The sequence below is a fragment of the Hemitrygon akajei genome, chromosome 14, assembly GCF_048418815.1.
Source record: "Hemitrygon akajei chromosome 14, sHemAka1.3, whole genome shotgun sequence".
Classification (NCBI taxonomy): Eukaryota; Metazoa; Chordata; class Chondrichthyes; order Myliobatiformes; family Dasyatidae; genus Hemitrygon; species Hemitrygon akajei.
In genome coordinates, this window is record NC_133137.1 from 95,818,115 (window position 1) to 95,831,887 (window position 13,773).

Sequence of the window (13,773 nt, forward strand, 5' to 3'; positions counted from 1 at the left end):
GCCCCATCCCAAGCATTTCAACCCACAAACACAGTTGGATCTTGGAAGTCCAGAGGAGCAAAGTTGGGGTTTGCAGTGTGGGTGGGTGATGTGAATGTAGGAACAGACCTTACTTGACATGTTTAGAGCTTGGACTGTTTTAGGTCAATGTTTCCTTGGGCCTTGAAGGGATCAGTGATTTTATTGATGGTCATTTCATTGCAGTGCATTGGGATGGACCTGTCCTTCATTACTGGGTGGTTTTGCTTTGTTGTCCTTCCTGCCACAAGAATAGATCATTGTTAAATTTTTGGATGATTATTTATTTTCTGTTTTCACTTGACTCGGTGTGCTCTTTCACCATCTGTACCAGTCCTGGCTATTACACATCATTGAATTGGGATTATTTGTAATTCTTCACCTACTCATGATACCTTGTTCTTTCTCCGGCACAGGCTAATGACTACACGGTAGAAATATGGCAGAGAGACGGATTGTATGAGTCAGTTGACACGATGGAACTCACCTTGTTGAGCCAAGTAAGAGCTCATGATCGGTTCCGGACCTACATGGCTCCATCGCTTTCCAATAAATAAGAAAACTCTCAAACCTTCCTGCATCTCTCACGGCCTTTAAAGTTGCAAACTCTCCTAGATATTACTGAAAGCCATAAGTGGAGAAGGCTGTGCTGTTTCTGCTTGATGTATGCAGCTAATGTCTGAGATATTGCTCATGAACAAGTTGCCTGGACCTTTCATTTGATGGAAACCTTCCTTAACATTAAATCCTCAACAAAACAACTTGTGGATTGACTTTGAAAAAGAAGAGTAATTATGTTTAAATATTCTCATGTGTAGTTCCAGATTATTTTAAGTACAACATGAATATTGAAATGCATCCTTTACAATAATCTTTTAAACCACTTTGTTTGCTCTTATTTTTCTGCCTGTGCTGAAGACATAGCTTTCTCATTAAATGAACTCATTTACTGTAATTAAGGTACCCGAGTTTTAGATTTGTGTCAAGAAATGTTTGGGCTTGTCCATACTTCCCTGGAGTGTCAGCAATGTCACATTCTAAGTTGGCATTAGATCTACAGTATCATCTTCTGATTGAAGTGCAGTTTAAGTGAGACACATTTTCGCTGTCCTTCTTGAAAAGTTTCCCAGGTTTGGAAATCTCTTCAAATGTATGTAACTTCATGCTGGTTGTAAATTTGTAAGGTGCAAAGCAGGTCTTGTTTGTTTTGGAGGTCAGAATTGTGATTGAATATTTCCCTTGCTCTAACCTGTTTCCTGTAAGCAAAAATAAACCTTTTCAGCAGCACTGAGACAGGGAACATGAGTGGGATGGTGGGGAACCAGGAATGATGCTTTAATATTGATTAGTATGGTTGGTGAAGGTGTATATTGTGGTTTATTAAGAATAACTAGAGATCATGATGAGTTTGGGTACACACATTCAATGCACTTTTACCAAGAACAATTTTTAAAATAACTTTGTATCAAAGCTTGTAAACATTGTCTATTTAAAGCTTTTTTGTGTAAGTGATGGTATTGCAAGATCTGTAGAACTAGGCTATACAAGGAAATTATTGTATCCAGCATGGAATATTCTGTTGACAAATGCTTTGAGCATATACTCAAGAGGAACAACACAAAAAAAAACAATTACTATGCACCATTGTGGGGTGGGGGGCATTCTCGTCAAAATAATTATAAACAAAATTCCAGTTGGCGGAAAATGGTAAAAAGTGAATCTTCCTCTGTTGCAGTGTCAGTGGCCTTTGTTACTAAGACAGCAAACAAATCAGTACACTATACCATCTATTTTGTATATGTGTAAAATAAAAATTTAAATGATTTGAAATGAATGATTCTTTAAGAATTCACAATGTCATCGTGTGTGTAGACGACAAACTCTTCACTGCAGTAGAGTGAAGAGACATTGGCGGTCAAGTTATTCAAGGATTCTGATCGACTATTTATGCATGGAATGTGGCAGTGGCAAGGCCAGAAGGTATTTTTACAGCAGCTGCATTTAATTCCATAACAAGATAGAGATAAACATCCAGAGTTTGGATTAATAAGTGGTGATTCTTATCCCAACCCAGTGCTAGTACGTATCTATCACCAACAACAGAAGCAAACCAGTTGTCTCTTGACATGATAATTGAACTACCATGTTTAAAATGCTGGTGATCACTAATAACAACAACCTTTAGGACTCATCACAAAGAAGTTGAAGACTGATTATCGTATAAAAATAAGTTGTAGTCTGACTTCCTAAAGCCTTGCTATGATTGATATGAAGCACGTTAAGCGAAGTAATCAATCTACCTGCTTAAATGAGTAAGTTCCACAAACACTCAAGCTTTTCATCCAGAACAAAGCAGACTGCTTGCTGAGTATCCATTCGAGCAATAAGACTAACTAGTCAGTCATTCTTTCTTTGTCAGAGGTACTTCACCCCACGGCTACACGAGTTCTACAGAGAAGTTTACCCAAGCCTGATTATCTAAACTGTATCATTAAATGCCCTTCCACCATAAGGTCAGAAGTCAGGATGTTCACTGACAATTGCAGTGTTTAACTTCATTTATAAATTCTCAGCAAGTGATTGCCCATACATGCAGTCTAAATCATATAAATGGAACATGCCCTTTTGAATTACGTTGTCCATGACTGACCAAGTCCCATCAGAACTAAACCTGTTTGCCAGTCCCTGGGCAATTCTAGTGCTCGATTAGATATTTAAATGATAAAGTACTTGCCTCTACAACCAACTCAAGTATTGTGCTCCAGATACCAGCATACAGAAAGAATTCTTCAGATCTCCCATATCATTCAACAGTGATACCGATACTTATTATGAATATAAAAACACCTTTCACATGTACTTAGCTACACTGCTTGAGAAATGTGGCTAGAAGTGTTTGTAATTTACAAACATACTACAGCCATATGTCAACGATTACCGGACAGTGCTTTCCAAAACTGAACTCTGGCACCAGAAAGAAAAAGGTAGCTGACACATAATTGAGTCAGCAATTCAGTAATTACAGAAACTTGGCCATACAAACTGGACATGGTTAAAAGATCTGTAGTCTGAATACCAACACTGGGGAACAAAACAATTTTAAAACAGTCTGTAAATCAATGTTCACAGCATTTGCCAACTTTGCAACCATTTCACCACTACTCCTTTAATCTTTCAGATTCTTTTCAGTGAGTAAAATGATTTACAACATGAAATGTTTTTTGCATATTCAACTTCATTAACATCATAAACTATTATTTCATTATGTTAATCAAGTTTGAGCTGAAACAACTTTCCATAAATGCACTACTGATTTGGATATTTCTAACATGTGCAGGGTTGTACTTCAGAGTTTAACAAATCTTAGCTGATTCAATTATTACCCCTACCTTTCCTAATTTTCCACTTGTAAACCATTACTTTGTTTTTAAACATAGTACCAAAGTTGAACAAAATCTTTCAGTTTAATTTAAAGTTATGAGAAGTGGGGAAAAAGACAATGGGGGGGGAGGGGGGTGGAACTGTCAGCTCTGAAATGAGCCCTGGATGGCACTTCTGTGCTGTAACAATGATTAATTTGGAAAATTAGTAGTGAGATGCTGCCTTACAGTCAATTTAGAGGTGCAGGAACACAAGGACCTGAACCATACATTACAAAGATTAATTCCATTTTTGCTTTGATATAAAGACTCAAAGTGGGAAACAGATTACGGGAACTCTGTTCAACTCCTAGAAATATCATTACAAGTCACATATTCTACCCTGCAATTGATTTTCCTGCAGGTATTCAGAGTGAAACTACTAACAGTGCAGCACTCCAGGGGTATGGTCGACAGTTCGCCCCCAGCATTCCCAGTAGCCAGTGCTACTTACTGTTCTTGTTTTTAAAACGTCCGTTCTGTGAATGTTCAGTAGAGTTACGGTGAGATGTTCAAGTTCATTTCTTGTTACATTTTAGCTTGGGTTGTGCAGATGTTCACTTGCGTGTTAGTGTGTGCCACCCTGAATACAACAGAGGTGTGTAATAAACATCTCCCATCTGTATGTGACTGAGTTAGTTTTCACTGAGTGATTACACTCTGTCTGCTATTGTGCTTGTTGCAAAAACAAACTGCAGTTGAAATAAATGAGTTTTTCTCATCTGTCATCATGGATCGAATGTTCACTGCAATAAAATAGAATCAAAGATAAACTACACACCAAGACTGACAAACAACAATGTACAAGAGAAGCCAAACTGCAAACACAACATAATAACAAATAAATGAGTAAATAAATAACTGAGGACATGAAAGAGATGCTATAGTCGATGAGCAGCATCCTGATGTAGATGTGTTGTCTTGGTGGTCTAGGGCCGTGTGGACAGACATTGAGATTGACCTATTGTGGTGATAGGCAAATTGCAATGGGTCCAGGTCCTTGCTGAGGCAGGAGTTCAGTCTAGGCAAAGGTGGAACTTAAACATCTTGTGAAAAGCATTATTAGAATAATACAGAATATTACAACATTTTAACCTACTCCAAGATTAATCTAACCCACACCATCACCTGGTTTTCTATCACTGATGTGCCTATCTAAGAGTTTGTTACATTCTCCTGATCGACCTGCTTCTGCCACTATCCCTGACAGGATGTTCAGTGTACCCACCACTCTTCTGTGTAGATCACTGAGCTCTGATATCCCCCCTGTACTTACATCAAGACACCTTCAAATTATGCCCTGGTATCAGCCATTTCTGTCCCGGGAAAAAGTCTCTGAATGTCCACTCGATCTATATCTCCCAACACTTTGTACACCACTGTCACTTTACTTCTCATTCTTCTTCATTCTTAAGAGGAATAGACAGAGTGGACAGCCAGCGCCTCTTCCCCAGGGCACCACTGCTCAATACAAGAGGACATGGCTTTAAGGTAAGGGGTGGGAAGTTCAAGGGGGATATCAGAGGAAGGTTTTTTGCTCAGAGAGTGGTTGGTGTGTGGAATGCACTGCCTGAATCAGTGACGGAGGCAGATACACTAGTGAAATTTAAGAGACTACTAGACAGGTATATGAAGGAATTTAAGGTGGGGGATATATGGGAGGCAGGGTTTAAGGGTTGGCACAACATTGTGGGCCAAACGGCCTGTACTGTGCTGTACTATTCTATGTTCTATTATCTTGGTTCAACTCAAACACTTGACATAATCTTCTTACTTAACACTTTTTATTGTATCTTCTCAGTTTACTGTCTGCAGGCATGTGATGGAGTTTCCAAAATGCAGTTTCACAGAATGCATTGGCCAAGTTTGCATCATTGTTAATTTATTAACTTCAGAATTGCTGTGATATTTATTAAAATATATTAAACAACATAATATTTGAATTGTGTTAAGATAGGCATATCCATCCTGAGGGAGGATAATCAAATCTGCTTAAACCACATATCACATTACACCTTTTGATTATTCCACTTCAAATCCATAGTTCTATATAGCATAGCCAAGATTGAACAGATGCAATTCCTGGGCTGGGTGTCACAGGTCTGCCATACTCTTGGTTCTTCATATTCACCCGGCACTTAAGGTTATTAGGACTGAGAAAGTTACCTATTTCATCATCATTCAGATTTGTGCCAAGCTTGTCTTGAGCCCATCATTAAACAATTTTTCCTGGTGGGCAACTTTGCAAGAGCTGTTGGGGAAGGTTTAATTTCGCAGGGGTGGTGGTGAGAAATTACCAGGCAGAGGGTGGGGCAGATGGTTTACGAGTAGATGCAGTGTGTAGTGAAAATGTGAGGATGGATAGGCAGTTAACATGGAAAAATTGCAGTCAGTGGGATGCACTGAAGTGTGTCGTTAAATAATAGGGAGGTGTGTTCAACAGTTTGGAAGGAGATACAGCAAAGGTTACAGAAGTCTCCAGAATAAACAGGAAGACAAGAATTTAACTTCCGGTGAGGCAAAATTAAAAAGGGTGGTGAATACAGGACTAAAGGTGTTACATTTGAATGTGTGCAGTATAAAGAATTACAGTTGTAAGAAAAAGTTTGTGAACCCTTTACAATTACCTGGTTTTCTGCAAGAATTGCACATAAAATGTGTTCTGATCTTCATCTAAGTCACAATAATAGACAAACACAATCTGCTAACAATTGTACTTCTCATTAATACCGAGTACACTATTTAAACAATCACAGTCTCAGTTTAAAAAGGTATGTTAACCTCTGAGGTAATGCCTTAAAAAAAAGCTATTTGGAGTCAGGTGTTCCAGTCAGTGAATGCTGAAGGAGGTGAAAAGAACCCAAGGGTAACAGCAAAAGTCCTTCAGAAATCTCTAGAACTTGCTAAAGTCTCTCGTCATGTGACCATGATCAGAAAAACACTGAACAAAAATGGTGTTCATGGAAGGACACCATGGAGGAAACCACTGCTCTCCAAAAACAAAAATTGCTGTACATCTCAAGTTTGCAAAAGAGCACCTGGATGTTCCGCAATGCTTCTGGGGCAATGTTCTGTGGACAGATGAGTCTTTGGCAGAAATGAAAACCTCTATATTTGGGGAAAAAGGGCACTGCACACCAACAGCAAATCCTCATCCTAACTGTGAAGCATGGTGAAAAGACCGTCATGGTTTGGGACTGTTTTGCTGCCTCAGGGCCTGGACAGCTTGCAATTTTTAAGGGAACAATAATTGAGGGATCAAGACACTTTATAGGATAATGTCAGGGTCACAGTCTGTCACCTGGAACATAACAGAAGTTGGATGATGCAACAAGACCACGATCCGAAACACAATAATAAATCAACAGAATGGTTTAAGGATAAGAAAATTTGTATTTTGGGATGTCGAAATCAGAGTCCAGACCTTAACCCAATTGAGATGCTGTAGCATGACCTTAAGAGCACAGTTCATGCAAGGTATCCCAGAAATATTGATGAACTTAAATAGTTTTGTATGGAGGAATGGTCTTGGCCATTGTGCAAGTCTAATCAACAGCTACAGGAAACATCTGGTGGAGGTTATTGCTGTTAAAGAAGGTTCTACCAGTTACTGAATACAAGGGTTCACATACTTTTTCCAGCCTGGACTGTAAATGATTAAACAATGTGCTCAATAAAGATATGAAAAGTACGATTGTTCAGGTGTGCAACTCACACAAAATGCTGGAGGAACTCAGCAGGCCAGACAGCATCTATGGAAAAAACTACAGTTGACATTTCGCGCCAAGACCCCTTCCAGTCTGACCGAAGGGTTTGTGTGTGTTGCTTGGATTTCCAGTGTCTGCAGATTTTCTCTTGTTTGTAATTGTTTATGTATTATTAGTTTAGCCAGATTGTGTCTGTCTATTGTTGTGACTTAGAGTAAAATCAGACCACATTTCATGAATAGTTCACAAACTTTTTCTTGCAACTGTAAGTAGATGATCTTATAGTTCAGTTGGAAATTGGCAAGTATGAAATTTGGGCATCAGTAAATCATGGCTGAAAGAAGATCACAGTTTTAACATCCAAGGATACACAATGTATCAAAATGACAGGCAGGTAGGCAGATGGGATGGGGTGGCTCCGTTAGTAAAAAAAAAAGAAATCAGTTTTTTTATAAAGAGGTGTCATAGGATCAGAAGATATAGAATGCTCAGTTTCAAGTATTGAGTTTCTGTCTGTCTGATTAGCACCCTGTTCTTAAAGTCTGTTATATACAGGAATCCAATCTATTGCCCTAACTCTTGGGTCTAATTATACAAACTATATTCCAATAGCTAGATACAAATAATAACAAATTTACAAACAAAATATACAAGTATTGATGAGTTCTGAACTCTTTGAGACATGCACAATCATTCTGACTCAACTAGTGAAGTTATTTCAAACAATTCTAACGGAAATTATTAAGTGGATGCTGACACCAATTAACAATGGGTGAGCAACAGCGTTTGGCAGTCATGTTCCTGAATACTAAACAAACCTTGCAGTTAATCTTGAAATAATATCACCTTACAAGATTCATTATTATTGACATAAACAATCTGTAATCACTTCGCTGAAACGTAACCTCATTTGAAAAAATAGTTTGATCATTGCCATTTGATCAGATTGTTAGGATTGGAAAAGTGTTAGGCAAAGGTTGAGAAATTGCTTGTAGTAAAAGGCTCTGGGGTCCTAGTCCATTTGTGGGATGAGGTGAACTTGTTCATCAATAATTGTTGCTAATGTAAATATTTGCAAATAACTTCCCAGTTTTTTTTCAACTGAACAGTTGAACATAGGTTTTCATGTGACCTCGGATACTCTCAGCAATTTCCTGATCAGTTTTGCTCCTATTGTAGTAATCGATGAAAAGCCCATCAGGGTTGAGAAGGTAGATGATGATGGTGTGATCCACAATGTAGTCATTATCTTCATCCTTGGGACCAGTACTATAATATACCCGATATGCCTTCCCCAGCTCCTTAATCTGTTCTGGAGTCCCAGTTAGCCCAATCATACGAGTGTGAAAATCTCTGATGTATTTTGCCATCTCTTCCACTCCATCTCGATCTGGATCCACTGTGATGAAGATAGGTTGGACTGGTGGCAATGTTTTGTCCATATCCAAAATTTGTACTGCACTGGACATCTTCTCCAGTTCATCAGGACAGATGTCAGGGCAATGTGTGAACCCAAAGTATAGCAGCACCCACTGGCCAATGAAATCACTTTTGGTTTTGGGTCTTCCAGTGTGATCTAGTAAGTTGAAGTTACCTTGACCAAGAGCCAACTTCTTCAACTGCTCCTGGCGTCTCACCTTCTCCTGTTCCTTCTTTTCCAAGTGAACGTAGAACCAAAACCCTATCACAGCAGTTCCAAAGAGGCAAGTTATTAGAAATTTTGTCCACAGTGTCATCTGTTGGTTCTCAGCAGATCTCCCCGTGTTTGCAGAGGACTTTGAGAATGGTCTGTGGCTCAGGAGGATTAAATTGTCAGGTGTAGCAGGCATAACACTACGAGCTAGATGACAGGTATTAATTAAATAATGGGTTCTTAACATCCTTCGCACAGCTGGAAATTGCACTTTTTCTTTCAAACATTGACTTGAGCCTTCGTGATTTGTTAAAAGTAGAAGATTTTTCAACGAACAGTTCACAAGAGTTCCAGTGATCTGAGCTGGCAGAATAATCGATGTCTTAGTAGGCAGTCCCTTCCTAGTAGAGGAACAGGGAACCAATTTTGTACCAAAGTGTTTCAATGCCTTAGGATTACAATTGGTTATTATAGACCTAGCCTGTGACTGCCATTCTGTTCCAGTGGCGATCCACTGAGTTCTTGTTCTTAAGTGCCCATTATTCAGCCAGTCCGCACCCCTCAAGAGCACTCTGCCACCTCTGTTTAATATTTCCACACAAGAGGCTGCTTGCTTCAGGAACTGGCCACTGCCCAGAAGTTCATTCCCCAAAATGTAGGTGCTCAATCTCGCATACATTTTTACACCTATAAAAGAAAAACAGACTCATGCCAAATCAAACACATGGGAGAAATACTGCAATGACACACAAGAAAACAAATGTAAAAGCATACACACACAAGGAGGTACTGTCGAAACTCTGCAAACATAGTGTACAGACCCAACTTATCGCCCACTTCGGAGGGTTCTAACTCACCTGATTACCTACTTTGAGATCCACTGACCCACTCTGTAACCCACTGCAGTGACCACTGTCTGTCCTAGGAGGCGGCCCACTGCAGAGATCCAGTGATTCGCCCAGTAGCCTACTGCAGAAATCCACTGACGTACCCAGTAGCCCCCTCCCACTACCGAGATCCCACTGACCCTGCCGACGCAGAGTAAAGATCCCACGCCCACCCGAACCCCAAACCCACTCAGGTGGCGGAGATTCCACCGGGTACAGGCCTCGGTCCTTGCTGTTCCGTATCCCCACAATTTCGCTCACCCGCTCTGCCGAAACTTCGTGATATTAACTCCGGTTCTTCTGCACCCCGTTGAAAGTCCTGCCCCCGTCCTTACTTACCCAGATTTCCGAGGTTGCGCCCTGGACACCACGTTTCTAGACGGTGACAAACTACATTTCCTAGGACGCTCTGCGGCTGCGCATGCGTGATGTCGTTGGCAACAAGTCCCGGATGTAGGAGCAGGTAAGCGGGAAAGGTATATAAAGAACATCTTCTCTAATATAGTATCACCCAAGACAAGAAAAAAACTAGATTGCGAAATCCTAAACCCAACAGACAAATCTCTAATCAACACTCTAAAACTAAACACGAAGCGTTAACATCAAGCCTACTAATTACCTAGAGCCATCAACGACCCTCCAGCCTACAAACCACCCTATACTGTAAAAATTAAACACTCAGCCACTGGAGAGTTATCAACCACCCCTCGCCAAACCGGTCTTAACTAACTAATCCAATGATTCTCACTATTCCCATCTCCAAGCTCTGAACTTCTATTCACTTCCTCTTTTCCTATCTCTAACGGTTTTATATTTTCTCCACAACTACCGTAATTATAATGTTTCCATGTTCCTAAGCACTCCCCAATTCCCCAATACTCTATGATACCCTATACCCAATTACCTAAAACTACCCTGTTCTCAATATCCCCATTTCTCATCCTCCTCATCCTACCTACGGTCCTTATTCCCAAGAAGGTGTGACCTTATAGAGGTGTTTAAAACCATGAGGGGTATAGATAGGGTGAACGTACTTGGTCTTTCTTCCAGGGACGGGGAACTAAAAACCAAAGAGCATAGGTTTCAGATATGAGGTGAAAAATTTAAAAGAGATCTGAAAGGCAACTTCTTTCTCTCAGCGAGTGGTGCATATATGAAATGAGCTGACAGTGTAAGTGTTTGAGGCACAACAACAATATTTAAAACACATCTGAATAAGCACCTTAACAGGAAGGTTTTGGAAGAACATGGGCCAAGCTCATGCATACAGGACTAGGTTGGTAGGCAGTGTGGTCAGCACAAGTGAGTTGAACTGAAGGTCACGTTTCCATGCAGTATTCCTTGATTTTACGGCTCTATTCCAATTTCCTGATTTTATGGCTCTTCCAATTCCTTGACTGTCTTGCACTGCCGCAACTGTTCTTTCCTTTAGTTAGTCCCTAGTTTGTCATAAACTATTCCATTCCTAATTCCCTGACCATTCCCAACTCTCCAACTGTTCCCATCCCTCATACTCAAGCCCCAACTGCCGTACACTACTGCCACCCTCAGTTCACTCACTGCACTGAACATCACCCTTGCCTGAAAGCAATTGAGAGTGGGAAGAGCGATCAGACCTGTTTTAGCACATCTACACTGTTCACCTCTACATGTAATTCCTTTTTGATTTCTTACTCTCCCAATCTCTAATCATTATAACCAGCATTTCCCAATCTTACATACTCAAAAGCATTAAAACTAACCCTTTCCCACTTTCAAACAATGTGCACAAAATGCTGGAGGAACTCAGCAGGCCAGGCAGCATCTATGGAAAAGAGTACAGTCAACATTTTGGGCTGAAACCCTTCAGCAGGACTGGAGAAAAAAAGATGAGGAGCAGATTTAAAAGATGGTGGGGGGGAGGAAGAAACACAAGATGATAGGTGAAACTGGGGGGTGGGGGAGGGAGGAAGTAAATAGCTGTGAAATTGATTGGAGATCAACTTTCCCACTTTGTAATAATGGTAAGAATGTGTGAATGTAACATAAAGTAACATACCCAAATCCTAATCCCAATCACCAAAACCACAAGCCCCAATCCCTCACAATGACATATCCAAACACCATCATTGACTATCCCCCAGCACCATCATCTCTAAAGGAGAGTGAAGATATTTAACCCCCCCCCCCCAACTAATCCCCAACAACATAGCAAAACTGTTAACAAATGTTCAAGGACTAGGGGACGCAGGCTTTTTATTAACCTGTATTGTTACTTTTAGTGATTTAAGTTTCCATACCCCTGGATCCATTGCTCCTTCATTCTGCTTAAACTCCTACCTTCTTTGTTTGATGAGGCTTCCTTATTTATCATTCCAACAAAATTGCATCTCTAACACTTAACTGTTCCCAATCCCACAGCCACTCCTTGATTAATGTTATGCCCATCCTGCAGGTTTGTTTAATTTTTTTCCCCTTAATTTGGCAGCATCTTCCAATGTGTAAACCACATCCCCCATTTTGGTGTATTTGAAATTGTTCTCCTGAGTTCACACAGATTATGTGGCCACTTCCTATGCCACTACCAATGTTCCCAACTTTTGCCATATGGACATTTCAGCACTTTTGGTTTCCATTTTGTTAACAGACCCCTAAATCCTTTTGTGATGAAGTTCATGTTAAACATGGTATCTTACATAAGTTGTGACATTAACTGCATTATCTTTATCTTTATGTACTGATACTTTAAGATATTAAAACTCGGTCAAGCATCACCTCTCCCTTTTATAATTTACAGTGTCCTATCCCAATATTCCTTATTTCCTTTAATTTTACAGTAACCAAGCTTCCACAGTTTCCTAGGAATAGAAATCGAAAAATTATGATCCTTTGAATGAAGAAGTTTCTTCTCAATACTGGTGAATTTGGTGTACATTTTATTTTGGGAATGTTACCCCTAAGTTTAGACACCCCAATCAGCATCTTCCCTACATTTACCTTGTAAATACCTTGAAGAGCCTTGTACCTCTGATTTTTCTATACTCCCGGGAACAGGGACCTGGCTCACTCAATTACTCCTCATATGACAGACCTGCCTTTGTGAAAACCAGTCTGATGTCAATTGCAGCTATCTCAAATATATCACTTTCTAGCTATGAAAACCAAAATTATGGAGGTAATTAATGGCTCTGTAAATGGGCTGGGAGTAAAGAAAGGCTAGTCCTATCTCCTGAGGACATGAGCAACAGAAGGAGATGGCCACAAGCCTGTTCTGCTTTTCAACAATATCTTCTGTCTCAATTCCTCTTCCCTTCTGCCCTCTTTCCTCATTTACAGCTTGAATCTCTCCTTCAAAAGAAAGAGAGTGATTGTTCCATTCACACCAATCACTATTGTTGGCAGAATTTTAGATGGTAACGAGAGGGCGTTCATGAGTGAGATATCGCAGCTAGTTGAGTGGTGTTGCAGCAACAACCTTGCATTCAACATCAGTAAGACCAAAAACCTGATTGTGGACTTCAGAAAGGGTAAGACGAGGGAACACACACCGATCCTCATAGGGGGATCGGGGTGGAAAGAGTGAGCAACTTCAATTTCCGAGGTGTCAGTATCTCTGAGAATCTATCCTGGGACCAACATATTGATGCAGCTGAAAAGAAGGCATGAAAGTGGCTATATTTCATTAGGAGTTTGAGGAGATTTGGTATGTCATCAAAAACACTCGCAACTTTCTACCAGCGTGCCATGCAGCATTTTAAATGGTTATATCACCGTCTCGTGGTGGGATGGGAGGGGGCGTGGGAATGGGGCTACTGCACAGGATCGAGAGTTGTAAACGTAATCAGCTCCATCATGGGTACTAGTCTCCATAGTATCAAGGACATCTTCAAGCCGCAATGTCACAAAAAGGTGGCGTCCGTCCGAACATGTGATGATTCAGGACAGCTTCTTCCCCTCTGCCGTTTCTGAATGGACATTGAACCCATGAACACTACTTCACTACTTTTTTATTTTTATATTTGCACTACTTATTTAATTTAACAAATATCTATCTATATATATTTTACTGTAATTTGCATCATTTTCTATTATTATTTATTGCATTGTACTGCTGCCGCAAAGACAACAAA

The 13,773-nt window shown here is 40.2% G+C and overlaps 3 protein-coding genes across 7 annotated transcripts in view; 2 read left to right on the top strand and 1 right to left on the bottom strand.

The window, feature by feature from the left end:
• The window catches only part of ncaph2 (non-SMC condensin II complex, subunit H2), a 51,121-nt gene extending 46,961 nt beyond the window's left edge, over positions 1-4,160 (top strand). For all 3 annotated transcript variants that reach the window (XM_073066711.1, XM_073066710.1, XM_073066709.1), the window contains one exon: positions 435-4,160. In XM_073066711.1, coding sequence (XP_072922812.1) covers positions 435-575 — 141 coding nt within the window. In that variant the 3' untranslated portion in view covers positions 576-4,160. The remainder of the gene's footprint in view (positions 1-434) is intronic.
• Positions 4,161-5,298: 1,138 nt separating this feature from the next.
• sco2 (synthesis of cytochrome C oxidase 2) lies at positions 5,299-10,100 on the bottom strand. Of its 3 annotated transcripts, none has more exons than XM_073066713.1 (2): positions 10,004-10,100; positions 5,299-9,464 (listed from the first exon to the last, which is right to left on the bottom strand). In XM_073066713.1, exon 2 carries the CDS (start codon positions 9,454-9,456, stop codon positions 8,242-8,244), a length of 1,215 nt encoding a protein of 404 aa, XP_072922814.1. In that variant the 5' UTR covers positions 9,457-9,464; positions 10,004-10,100; the 3' UTR covers positions 5,299-8,241. The 3 variants fall into 3 exon arrangements, with proteins under 3 accessions (XP_072922814.1, XP_072922813.1, XP_072922815.1); XM_073066712.1 differs by having other exon boundaries at positions 9,926-10,054; XM_073066714.1 differs by lacking the exon at positions 10,004-10,100 and adding an exon at positions 9,635-9,801.
• Positions 10,101-10,119: 19 nt separating this feature from the next.
• The window catches only part of ccdc136b (coiled-coil domain containing 136b), a 126,400-nt gene continuing 122,746 nt past the window's right edge, over positions 10,120-13,773 (top strand). Inside the window, exon 1 of the mRNA XM_073066703.1 lies at positions 10,120-10,140. The gene's annotated coding sequence lies outside the window, so the exon portion shown is untranslated. The remainder of the gene's footprint in view (positions 10,141-13,773) is intronic.